Source organism: Berghia stephanieae, chromosome 2, assembly GCF_034508935.2.
Source record: "Berghia stephanieae isolate SIO BIC M18660-M18661 chromosome 2, UCSD_Bste_1.3, whole genome shotgun sequence".
In the NCBI taxonomy this organism is placed as follows: domain Eukaryota; kingdom Metazoa; phylum Mollusca; class Gastropoda; order Nudibranchia; family Aeolidiidae; genus Berghia; species Berghia stephanieae.
In genome coordinates, this window is record NC_088361.1 from 94,320,242 (window position 1) to 94,333,708 (window position 13,467).

The window sequence follows — 13,467 nt, forward strand, 5'->3', positions numbered from 1 at the left end:
TAGGAAATATGGGCCCCTTCTTTTTTTTTTTTTCTTTAACTCGTTTCAGTACAGTATCGCATTTTTCTTTTTCTTCTCAAATTCTTTTTAACTTCTTTCCCCTTACGTTCTACTCAGACTCAGCACGTGCACCTTATATCATTTGCATATCTACGGCCTACGCGATGTGCGATTTTTTTCACCCACAAATATACAAAATTTATTTGTTAATTAATTATTTTTTTGGGACCGGAAATTGATGTTGAGAATAAAAGTAAAAGAAAGAGGAGATTGAGAATAGAATTTAAACGGAAAGCGAAATGATGGATGTTGGATTATAATGGGGTTCCTTAGTAAATTCACTTGTTTTATCTGAATTTATAATCTATAAACATGTTAATCTATTTTTTTAAAATTAATTATTTAATGAATCTATTTATTTATTTATTTTTTGTGTATGTTCATTAATTTAATTATTCAATGTATATATCATTTATTTATTTGGAAATGTGGAAATGCTCTATATAAATAAATTTCCTTTTTTAATCTGCATAACTTGAGCTTTTTTATATTGCGCAATATCCACTAAACGTGCTCAAAGCACTTTACAAGGGGCCCCTAACCAACAGCAACACATAACACGGAGAACGAGACGTGACACCTGTAAAGAGATAATATCACAAATTTTTTTCACAGTCAACACTGTTAACAGCCAGGTACTCATTTTACACCTGAGTGCGGTGAGAGAATTTAAGTTAAGTGTTTTTTTTCCAAGGACTCAACTATGCACTGCTCAGAGAGGGACTCGAACCCAGAACCTTCCGATCCGAAAGCATGTAAACATGTTAAATCGGTAGAAATGCTCTATGTAAATGTTTTTTTTTTGTGGTTTTTTTTTCGTCTTTTTTTTTTTTTAATATTTTTTTTTTGGGACCGCATAACACTGATGTAGCATAGCAGGTGCTCATAATTGATCATATAATGCTGCCCTCTGATTGAATCACCGTGTCTTATTATGACAAATATGTGGCGTTGACGGCTATGATTCCAGACCCGTGCCTCAAGAATTCCATGTTGTTTTCATGGATGAGATCATGACACTAACCAGACCCCCTTTCTGGAACTTTCTACCCGATGACGAGAAACAGGGATGCTAGGTCTGTCTGTTTCCTAATCGTTATGGCTGGCGAAAAGAAGATTGAAAAGTAAAAATGTGTGGGTGCCAGATTGGAAAGAGGGTGGGGTGAGGGTGTGTGTGTGTGTGTGTGTGTGGGGGGGGGGGGGGGGGGGTTGATAGTGGGGAAAAAAAAAACGACGTAAGTTTTTGAATTTTAATGAATGGGAAATTACAGTTTGTAGAGAATCGTTAGTAAATGAAATCACGTGAATTTTTCAGCATTCTTCTTCTTATTATTATTATTATTATTATTATTATTATTATTATTATTATTATTATTATTATTATTATTATTATTATTATTATTATTATTATTATTATTATTATTATTATTAATTCTGATAACAATTATATAGAGAACAGTCGGATCATTTTGTATACGTACCATAGTAATCTATATAATATCGATAATATCAATATAATCTCAATATAAAACTACAATGCCCAGACCGTCTACACACACACACACACACACACACACAAACACACACACACACACACACACACAAAAACAAAACAAAAAAACATTAAAAATAAACAAACGCGTTTTTAACATTTTTTTTTTGGTCAGAAAACTCGTCCTTCAAATATCGATCGATTAAAATGGCCCTCATCTTGGCAAAAACTGAAAGTCCCGGGACGTCGCGATGTCTTCATTAATCCTAAGTCTGGCGGAGAATTTGACTAGTTGAGGATCAATTTAATCAATTGGTATTTGAAGGACGAGTTATCTTGGCCAAAACTAAAAAAATGTGTTGTTTTGTTTTTTTCTGAGGACGGTGGTACAATATTGTGAATACCAAATAGACTTAAGCCTGGGGTTTTCATGCCCTTGTTTGCGATAACAGCCACTCCAACTGAAACCTTCTGGTTGGAAGAGGTTATAATAATATATGAAAGACAGAACGCGCTTAAAACATGGATATTATCTATCTAGATTTGTGTACATACAACAGATTGATGATAATCGCATGTTGATAATAGCATATATTATTATTAGTTTGTAGTCATTATTGACCCTATGTTCTATAACCAACACCATGTTTGGTTATCTTGTTTTTGTGTGTATGTGTGTTTTTATGTTTGTTTTGTTTTGTTTTGTCTTTATTTTGACCCTTCCAACGATAATTATTCTGATCTTGCCATTCCCATGCATCATACTTATTATTGTGATGACCGCCGTGTCTTACTTTAGTCCATGCTAACTAATGATGCCCTGTCGTCTCCATCCAGTGAAAGGTCTTCGCTGGCGGCCATAGAGAATACAGTAGCCTGTGCTGGCGGCCACCGCTGACATCTACTTACTTACTGGACGTTGTCTGTTCAATAAGAAACATTATTTCTTTTTATTTATCTATTTCTACGGGTGTTTCTCCTTTTTAACTCTATGGTGTCAATGGGTACATGAACGTTGTGTTTACAGAATGATTATGTGGGTATTTGATTCGACCTGATTTGCTTACACCAGAAATGCCAACTTGAAATTAGGAAAATAGAATCGTAGTTTTCAAGGGTAGACATTATAGAAATTAAGATGCAGGCACCAGTATAAGATAAAGATCTGAACAAGTGTGTATGAAAGGTGCCAGACAAAGCAAGAAAGAAAAAGTAGAATTAAAAAACCGTCCCAAAAAAATCAGTCGACCTCGACTGGGGATCGAACCTCAGACCTTCTGAGCCATATTCACAAACAAGCACGCATAAACCCACACCCACCCACCCAACACACACACACACATACATGCATACAAACACACACACACACACACACATACATACAAACACACACACATGCATCCTCTTGAACACCATACGTAAAGTTAAAGTTCAGCAGCTGATATCGCCGAGTAGGTCGGAGTCATGATCCAAGAAGTATGAAACACTTGCAGCTTTGTGGAGATAAAACGTAAGGGCAGATGAGGGCACGAGAGGTCACAGAGGTTATGATGGGTAATTGGAAGCCGTTTGATTTTTACTTACACCAAACCGTATAACAACAAATATCGGTTATATGCAACTACCGTGTACTAACACTTGCAGCTTGTTGAGATAAAACGTATAGGCATATCATTAGGAAGGCACGAGAGGTCACAGATATTATGACGGAAAATCGGAAACCAATTTATTTTTACCTACAATAAAATCGACTAACAACATACGCCATTTCCGTTTTTAGACAACTTGCAACTATCTGATTGAATGTAATAATGCATTTCATATGGTTCAATAGCAACCTAGTTTTTGAATTGAAACTTAAAATGCGACCCGACAATAGATTGATTCAACAAGGAGATGTTCAAAGAGCTTTATTTTTTTATTTTTTCGTCCCCCCTCCCCCTTGCAAATCAGGAAATCATATTTTTTTTTTTTGGGGGGGGGGGGGGGGGGGGGGTCAAGATAGTTAGTTGTGGAGCTGTCGGCGTGTACATATATGCGGGTCTGACATCCAAACGCAATTATGGGCCTAGTTTACAATTGTTGTAATGGACAATATTTTGCGTCATTTTTTTTTTGTTATTTTGAGATTGTCATTACAACAATGAACCCCTAATGAATTGGGTTATCAGACCTGCAAAGAAGTGCACGTCGGGAGCTATAGATTGCTTTTTTCCCTATCAGCCGTGAACGATGTGTTATCTCACCAAAAGGCAGCGTTGAATATAGGAAACAATGCTAGATCTGAACTCGTATTTTCTACACAAGACCCGACCAAGGCAGCGCATATTATTATCTCATCTTACAAATCCGTCCTGCCTTGTTAACAAACTCGATGAAATAAGAAACAGCCATCAAATTACAAGTGAGTCTCGCTGGCTTCTGTAAATAAAACGAAGGAGCATCTTAGGGCACGAGAGATCAGAGAGGTCACGACAGGTAATTGGAAACCATTTGATTCTTACTTCACTTAACCGAATATAAGCAAATCGGATACTTGCAACTATGCGTATCCTAATAATCCTATAATCGTTGTTGATTATAAAGAAAAATCCGTTTAGAAGCAAAATCAAAGCTCTGGATAAAAGTGAAATTAGGATATCTAATTTGGTTAAGCTACTTACATCGTTCGTGGTATTAAAAAAAAAATCTGTTAATTCATCATCATTTTTTTGGTTTTGTGGTAGGCATTACATACTAAGACTACCTACTCTAAAGAAGTTTCTGGTGGTATGTCGTTCACCTAACTGATCTATATAATAATATCCTTTATTTGAGTCCGGGAGTGGCGGCGCATGTAGAGTACCTGGAAAAGTTTCTTTACTCTCATTCTCTCACAGTATTCAGATATAAATTGAGTACCTCGACAGTTACGTCATTGCCTCTGCTGTCGATAATAATAATAATAATAATAATAATCGAATGTAATAGTTATGATGTCGATGATAATGATAATTGATAATAATAATACTACTAATAATATCATAATAATTATAAAAATAATGATGATATTATTATTATTATTATTATTATTATTATTATTATTATTATTATTATTATTATTATTATTATTATTATTATTAATAATAATAATAATAATAATGATAATGATAATAATAATAATAATAATAATAATAATAATAATAATAATAATAATAATAATAATGATAATAATAATGATAATAATATAATATAATGATAATAATAATAATAATAATAATAATAATAATAATAATAATAATAATAATAATAATAATAATAATAATAATAATAATGATGATGATGATGATGATCATGATGATGATGATGATGATGATGATGACGATCTTGTAAATGTTAAATGAGAAGCTTGCCTAGGAGGAGATGGCAAGGAACGTTCATCTTAAATTCTTTCAATATTTTCATAGCTCAGATAACGACTCCATTTCTGTTTTGGCATACCAGTTTGTTTGTTTGTTTGTTTGTTTGTTTTTCTCCGCTCGACATATCTTCATCAAAATATGCGTCCGTGATCGGGGCGTTTACACGAAAGAATGTCAAATTTCACTGACATATAAACTGGCCAATTAGGAAAGAAAACATTAATCTTGATTTTGACACAGGGGCAAACATGTAACCTTTTCCCTACAGGCCTTATGTAAGCAATGATGGCGACATGGCGACGTTTTCAACACTCAGTTCGGACAATCTCAGGGGCGTCTCGTGACTGAAAAATGCCGAGGACAAAATGTCGAAGGTCTGGTTGTGAAAAGATTCGGGCTAAAGGTCTTACGAGGATGTCGTTAATTAGTCTCCCTTCTGTCGTCTAAATGTGCCAAATAGCGAATTTACACTCGCAATTCTTGCTTGTTTTTCTCCATTCTCGTACGTAACTTATTCTTTCCTGGACCCCCAATTTGGGAGGAGAAGTGCTATTTTGTTTTCCTCCAGAAAAAGGGAGAGAATTAACCTTTCTTTTCCCGCCTGCCTGTCTCGTCCCCTTTGGCGTGACAAAAGCTGTAAATGTTTCATTTTCATGACTTTAACCTTTAATACCGACCATTGTGGATAAGGCCATTGTTCATTATTACACAATGAGAGATAAATAAACCCTATTCTATAATGAGATACCTAAAGGAGATACATTTTTTTCCTGGGCTGAATGCTAAAGGGAGACAATAGAGCATTCAATCAAAGATCGCTTTGGAGGACATTCTTTCACACGCCGATGGAGTTGAAGGAAGAAAAGAGACTTGATTAATTCATTAACAACTCATTGACATTTTCCTAAATGTTCTTTCTCTGCCTTTTTATCATCAGATATAATAAGATCTAAAATAGATAATAAATATCATGATTTATTTGACGATGGTCTGTATATAATTTGAATAGTTTTATAAATGGATGTGATCAGAATGTGATTTGAATATTAACAGAAATTGTATCTTATTCATCGCATTCTTTTGGTTAGTTTATAAAAGTCGAGATTATGGTTTTCTTCCGAATTGTTAGCAATGATATGTAGAAATTATGCTATTCTTCAAGATGGATGATTATGACAAGTAGAGATTATGCTATTATTCCTGATGTCTGTTAAGTTATCACCATAATCAGGAGCATTTCATTAAGCAAAGTAAATAATTTATAGTAGTATCATGCTTTTCTTATTTTTTTTTTAGACTACTGAAGTCAATGTTGTTGTTTTTTTTTTATGAATACCAATTCATTTTATTTTGGGCTGTACCTGTTGATGACAAAAAAATACAACAAAAGTTGTATACGTTTGATCTCTGATTCAATTGCAATTTCTAATTTGATTTTTTTTTACATTTTCTTGCTCCATCACCTGTATATGTGTGTGTGTGTGTGTGTGTGTGTGTGTGTGTGTGCGTGTGTGTGTGTACATGTCTGTATTTGAATGCATGCGAGTGTTAGGTGATTGTCCAAGCAAGTCTCACACAAGCATCATGCACAATTCAAATAATTCTCTTTTAAATAGCAACAATCGACTTTTTTTTATGGGCTCCCCATAAAGTGGAAAAGACACAATTTAATGGTATTTTTACAATAAAATATATTGTATTATATTATACATTACAATACAGTAAATCTTCAAGTAATTTCTAACCATGCAGGCTCCAATAAGCCATTGACCGACCGGAAGGACATCCATTTTGTTGACCAAGTCAATGTTGTCCTACTCATCAGTATCCAGTGTGCGAGTCAACACACCGTGTTTGTTGTCAGCTCTGCACGATGTTTTCCTTTATTGTGTCCAACTCTAGAAACTACGGTGCTCTGTGTTTACCAAGTTTGATATTTTCCATCTTCTTGTGGTTTCTTGTACTTAATTGGGTTCACCGCTCGTATAGTGTCCTTTTTATAATAATATGTCCTTTTTCATATGTTACTCAATGAATCAAAAGGATGTTATATCGGGATAGTATAGAGGCTAAAATATGATTGCTGAAAATAAGAAAATAATAATAATGAGACCTCGGTTATTGCGATGTCTGTGACTGAAGACGGATCTCCCGAGGTCCCAAGTTTGAGAGTTTTTGCCAAGATGAGGATCATTTAAATCGATAAATATTTGAAGGACGAGTTTTCTGGCCAAAATGTTTAAATATGTGTCGTTCCACCAGAGTACTGCAGCTGACTGGTTACAAATCTGGTTTTCCCCGACACTATGCCGTTTTGACACGAATGGTCACAATTATTACGATTTGACGATGCCTGCTGCTGCTGGTTTGTGCATTACAATTTCCCGAATATGTTCACACAAATGAATTCCAGTTTACATGTAGCTATGCATATAATATATAGCCTTATAATATATTACTGTGCATTCATTTAAATGATCGTGCCGATAAATTCCAATTCTGTACAGCCAACTTTTTCATTGAACGTTCTTAACAACTTTTCTATTCTCCGTTCTTTATCTTCCTTTCACCTTTCCTTTTCTTTCTGTTTCTTTTTCATTTATTCCCCCCCCCCCCCCCCTTGGTTAGTTATATATCTCGAGCGATCGAGCGACCTAAGGCCTTTCAGTTTCAGATCATAGACTATTCAAAGCCCGAGGTCGTTCCGTTCTGTTTGTCAACATGACTTTACCTGTATGTATGCACGACAAGTTTACGGCTGTAAACGTGAAGGGTAATCATCCAGGATCAAGTGTCTGGGCAAACACAACTCAATTACTATCAGTCTGTCTTCGCTCGTATCCTTCCTCGTGTTGTACGTAGTAGCTAGCTAGCTGGCTGGATGGCTGGGGAGGTTGAAAAACTAGGCACTATTTTCTTAGTGTTTATTTCTCAGTATTTTTTCTTTGGGGGGGGGGGGGGGGGTTGTTTGATTTTGGGGGTTTTCGTATTTTTGTTGTTGTTGGTTTTATTGGGGAGGGGGGGGGGGCGTTCGTAGCAGTTATAATTGTAAAATCGCTCTACATGCTTCATGTGCGGATTTTTGGTACGACACTCGCCTTCTGACTGGTATCACCTGGGTTCGAGTTCCTCTCTGGGTCGGTGGCGCAAATGAGTCCTTGGAAAAGGCTTTATTACTCATATTTATTTTTCACCATACACAGGTGGATACTGAGTATCTGGCTGTTAACACCAATGCTTTATTCATTATTTTATACGAATTTAATGTAACACGTTTCCAGCTTACCAATTGACACATATTATATGCCGCGCACATAAATAGTATTTATAAAAGCTGGTAGATTCGGAAGAATACATACAAAGAACAAAATCAAAAACAAATTAGAAATTTCCGTTATATTATGCACGTCGTGTGATTACATAAAGGACGCTAAACAGGCGACTGTTACTGCATGAACTGGAAAAACGGTTCCATTTCGGCTGCTGTGGGAATGAATACCTTAAACATTGCGAAGCGTGTTGAGCATGGCGAATCTGTTGAAACGCGCTACAAATTATGTTTATATTATTATCAATTTATTTATATTCATTTTTAAATGTATTTATTTATTTATTTATTTTTAAAAAAAATTATTTATTCATTTATTTATTTATTTATTTATAATTTATGTATAAACAAGCTTTTCTTCCTCCTTCAAAGTGCAAGCCACATTTAGGTGTCTAGTCAGTAACCGCAGATTTAACGATACGAGATTATCAACAATCGCTCACATACTAATACTACACGTTCACATTCATCCACACCATCTTCCCCTCTTTTGCTCAGGTTTGAAAATATAATTTATTGACAAGACAAAGGTCACTCTACATCGTACACCATTGAATGTTAATCGAACGATATTTGGACGAGTTTTCAGGCCCATTATTTCTTTTTAATGTGTCGGTTTTTTTGGGTTTTTTTTTCAAGTAGCCGTGGCATATTAGCAAAGAGATTGTATAGCGTTAGCTTATAAACTCTCTGATAATAGTAAGCAATGCTTCTAATTGACGTCTCAACGTAAAGTTCTTTTTCTTTCTTTACCAAAGACATGTAAACGTTATGTTTGTATGCATGGATAACGCCAATAATAAAAAACCTGACATGGAACAGAAAAAAAAATGTATAACCCCCCCAGCTAATTTAGTAAATTTAAGTGGCATTCCGTAACGGGGTGAGCACTTAAATCCTGAACATGCACGACTCACCTTTCCGCCCCCCAACCCTCTACCCCCTCATCCTGCCATCTAACCCGGCAATGATCATTTCCTGTTTCCTATAATATATAATACAGAACGTCTGGAACACAGACATGCATGTTAAGAATTTACTCCCGATGCGGAGGAATGCATAAAATTAAACTCATGAATGGAATTTATGTCACCATGGCAACGATAAAGTGATAGGATAAACAAATACCGCTTGAATACTCGTGCGGCGGTCTTTTAGATTATTGCATGCAATTGACTCAACGAGACAAACATTTAAGCAGTTCGCGGCCGCACCCTGAAAAGAATGGTATTTAAAAATGTGGCCAGATAACTTGTCCTCCATATTAAATATCGATCGATTTAAATGGCCCTCATCATGACATAGCGAGGTCCCAGGTTTGATAGTTTTTGCCAAGATGAGGATCATATAAATCGATCAATATTTTTGATGGAAAAGTTTTCTGGCCAAATTTTTAAATACGTGTTTTTACAAGAGAACGATAGTTAACTGGTTTAATTGAAATGTTAAAATTGAATTAGGAAAAACCTAGAAAACCCCGAACGTTCAGATTTTTTACCCGACTCCATTAATAAATAATATTGACAAATAGAACGATTATACAATTTTTGTACACAACAAAACAAAGAAAGGAAAATCACTGATGCACTGATTTAGCATCGGCTGTGATTATGTCTCGGAACTGATTTTAGAAAGATACGAACGTTTTCTTCAACATTTTAATACAAGCTCTAATAATATTTCAATATTGTATAATGCGCACGACAAAATAAAGACATTGATATTTATTCCGACTGTGGTCTTCGTAAACGTTTAGCATGACACTATCCAGAGAATTACGTCGAAGTACAAGGTGACAACCATCTACAAAAAGCAAAGCGTTACTTTAGCCTTTCTTATCTAAAAATAATGAAATAATGAATGAGAGGTTACTAATACTAGATAAATAAATTTATGAGTGGACAAATGGATAAATGAATGAATTAATTAATATATATGTAAACGAATAATTGCCTAAATAAATAGATACATAAATAAGTAAATAAATAAATAATTATTAAATAATAGAAAAATAATAAACAATAAAATAAATAAACAAATAAATGCCAAGACTATGACATCATAACCATTCGGTCATCTACCTCAAAGCACAGATACACCCACCATCAGCGCCATCGTCATCAATCAATATTATTGATTTCAGATACATGGCGTACCCGAATTGAACAAAACTCGCGTGTTGAGATGCAGTTTGTCGCCAGCTTACCCTTGGTGAAAGGTGTCAACATGTATTTTGCAGGAGCAGTTCACGCGCAGACACACTACATTCAAGAGTTCCCGAGCCACGATTATTCACGTTTCCCATGGGATCTTACGGGATCTCGCAGAATCACGTTAAAAAAATAAAAAAACCAAAACAAACATGCCGATTGTTTTATTTGTTCCTACTTTCGTTTTCTTTTATCAATCAGATTTCCCCTTTTAACACATACGTGAACTATGGTTTCAAAACGGTGTTGTGTTGCCGAGTGTATTCAGTTACCATCATATCATTAATAAGTCTTTTCTCATTTTTATCTTCCTTCTTCCAGACGCCTGTGGCCTATCAGACATCAATCATATTGAGAGTATTCAGGAAAAGTCACAGTGCGCGTTAGAGGAATATGTACGGAGCCAATACCCCAACCAGCCCACAAGGTAAGTCCATAGCAATCTTGAATTCATGCTGAATAGTCGATATATTGTGGACCCTTCAGACTGCAAACGCTATTTTATTTAAACGGCACATGCGAGTTTAAATAATGTAATGACATAATCTGAACATACACACACACACAAACACACACACATTTTAAACATTTTGGCCGATATATTATATCGATAGATTAAAATGATCACCATTTTGTCAAAACTCTCAAACCTGAGACTTCCAAGTAAATCCTGCTCTTCAACCCCCTGTTCACAATATTTTTATTTCCTATCCAAGAATTAAAAAAACCCCAGACAAATAAATGGTCTTTGACCGATCAGTCACTCATTAAACTTTATTACAGTAGAACAAACTTGTGACCGAGACACCTGAGTCGAGGGGGGTAATATGTGATAAGTGCTTTATCCAAGAACAAAAAAAAACGGAACCAGACCAAAATTTTCCACAATCATTGTCACCCATCCGGCCACAGACTTTTGTGACAAGACGACACACGGTACCATCGGCTGAGCCATCGATTTACACGAGAATAAAGAACTACTTTTTTCTACGTGGTGATGGTGTTTTATATATTCTTACCACTATTCTACTATTAGATTCATTGAGAGGTTTTGTGGTCTTGTGGTATGACACTCGCCTTCGGACCGGAAGGTCCAGGGTTCGAGTCCCGCACTGAGAGGCGCATAGTTGAATCCTTGGACAAGGCTCTGTACTCAGATTTTTCTCACCGTATTCAGGTGTAAAATTACTCCCCTACTATCTCTGTCATAAAAGAAAATTGTAATATCGCCTAACAAGCATCATGTCTCGTCCTACATGTTGTTAAGTGTTGATTTTGGCAACGGATCCCCTTGTATAGCACTTGAACACGTTTAGCTAATATTGCGTTATAGAAATGCTCAAGCTTTTAAAAATTATAATAATTATTTTTTCAATCAATATCCTTTGCCTTCCATTGATTTCGTTTTCCATTATTGTCCACATTCAGGTTTGGCAAGTTGTTGCTTCGACTTCCTTCCCTCCGGAGTGTCAGCGCCCAGGTGATCGAGCAGCTGTTCTTCGTCAGACTGGTGGGCAAAACGCCAATCGAGACCCTCATCCGAGACATGCTGTGCAGTGGCGGCTCCTTCAGCTGGCCCTACATGGCAATCCAATGACAACAAACGCCAAAACTGCCGGCCATCCCAGTCAGCAGTTTACCGCCAATTCCCACAATTTACAGTCACTGAACTATATTCTAGTTTCATTTTAATTAGGTAGATTTCATGCCTCGTTTTGGGCAAAAAATGGATTGTGATTGTTTGCACCATTCTGAGATAAACATCGAGTTTGCCGGCCGTCTCAGTAAGAAGTTTACCACCAATTCCACCACTTTCAGTATCTGAACTATGAGTATAGTCTCATTTTTATTAGATTTCTCTTCGGGGCAATAATGATGGATCCTCGTTGTATGCACCGTTCAGAGATATAGACTTGGAGCTTGCATGTTCCCGCCACAGACTGGACAACAACATTTACATACAAAGTGAACGATGAAAATGTGCCGAAACTACGTTCCTTAGTGCGTTCCTTTCACATACTCCTAGGCCACTACCAAGATAGATTCAGTCGAACTCTGCTTCCTTGGTTCCATCAAATGACTCTCCCAAGTCCTCTGATAAAAGGATTTTTTAAAATGGCATAAGCGATACAATATACCAATAATGAAGCTGAACTACGACGAACTTGAACAGAGACAGTTGTCATGTACAATCGTTGCCTTTTATATATTGGCTAACGGATCTAGATAAGATATTATATAAAATTAATAAACAAAGGTCTGACATAATTTACTGTCTATCTCTCGATGAAGGCCAAGATAACCCTGGCTTATGAAACCGTGTGGAGAAAATAAAATATAAAAATATTCCTCTTTGGTGAGGCCTATGAATACTTTGTGAGTCACAGATATTAGATCTCGCAGTCAATTTGAAAAAATAAAACCCAAACAAACGATAAAATCATGTTTTTGCTGTGTTTTTAAAACGTCAACCACGATACAACGCATTTGCTGTTTCACTAAAAAACAAACAAACAACAAAACAAACAAACAAACAAACAACACATCTTACAAATTATTGGCCAGAAAACTCGTTTTTCAAATTAATATCGATAATAATAAATAATAATAAAGTGTTCTTTTGTAGCGCTAAATGCCGAAGCCTCAAAGCGCTTTACAATATTATACTTGTCAAACCATAAACACACTCGATCGATTCAAATATCCCTCAACTTGTCGAAAACACTCAAACCTGAGATGTCCGTAAAGACTTTCTTGAAATTCCTGGTCTTAGAATTCTTTGACTAGATAAAGGGTCATTTTCATCAGATCGGTATTTGCGGATAGATAATCGAAGGACGACTTTTCTGGTCAAAATGTGTTTGTTCTAATAAGTACGTTAGATTGGTCGTCTCTCTCTCTCTCTCTCTCTCTCTCTCTCTCTCTCTCTCTCTCTCTCTCATTGTCATCTCTCTCTATAAAACTTTATTTGTCTAT

At 35.7% G+C, this 13,467-nt stretch overlaps 1 protein-coding gene across 8 annotated transcripts in view; it reads left to right on the top strand.

Annotated features, from left to right (window-relative positions):
• Nucleotides 1-12,913, top strand: part of LOC144965907 (nuclear receptor subfamily 2 group F member 1-B-like) — a 47,960-nt gene extending 35,047 nt beyond the window's left edge. For 5 of the 8 annotated variants that reach the window (XM_078901744.1, XM_078901748.1, XM_078901749.1 and 2 more), the window contains 2 exons: nt 10,813-10,918; nt 11,920-12,913. In XM_078901744.1, the coding sequence (XP_078757870.1) occupies nt 10,813-10,918; nt 11,920-12,088 (275 nt within the window). In that variant the 3' untranslated portion in view covers nt 12,089-12,913. The remainder of the gene's footprint in view (nt 1-10,812; nt 10,919-11,919) is intronic. The other 3 variants (XM_078901745.1, XM_078901746.1, XM_078901747.1) reach the window with 1 other exon arrangement.
• Nucleotides 12,914-13,467: the final 554 nt, after the last annotated feature.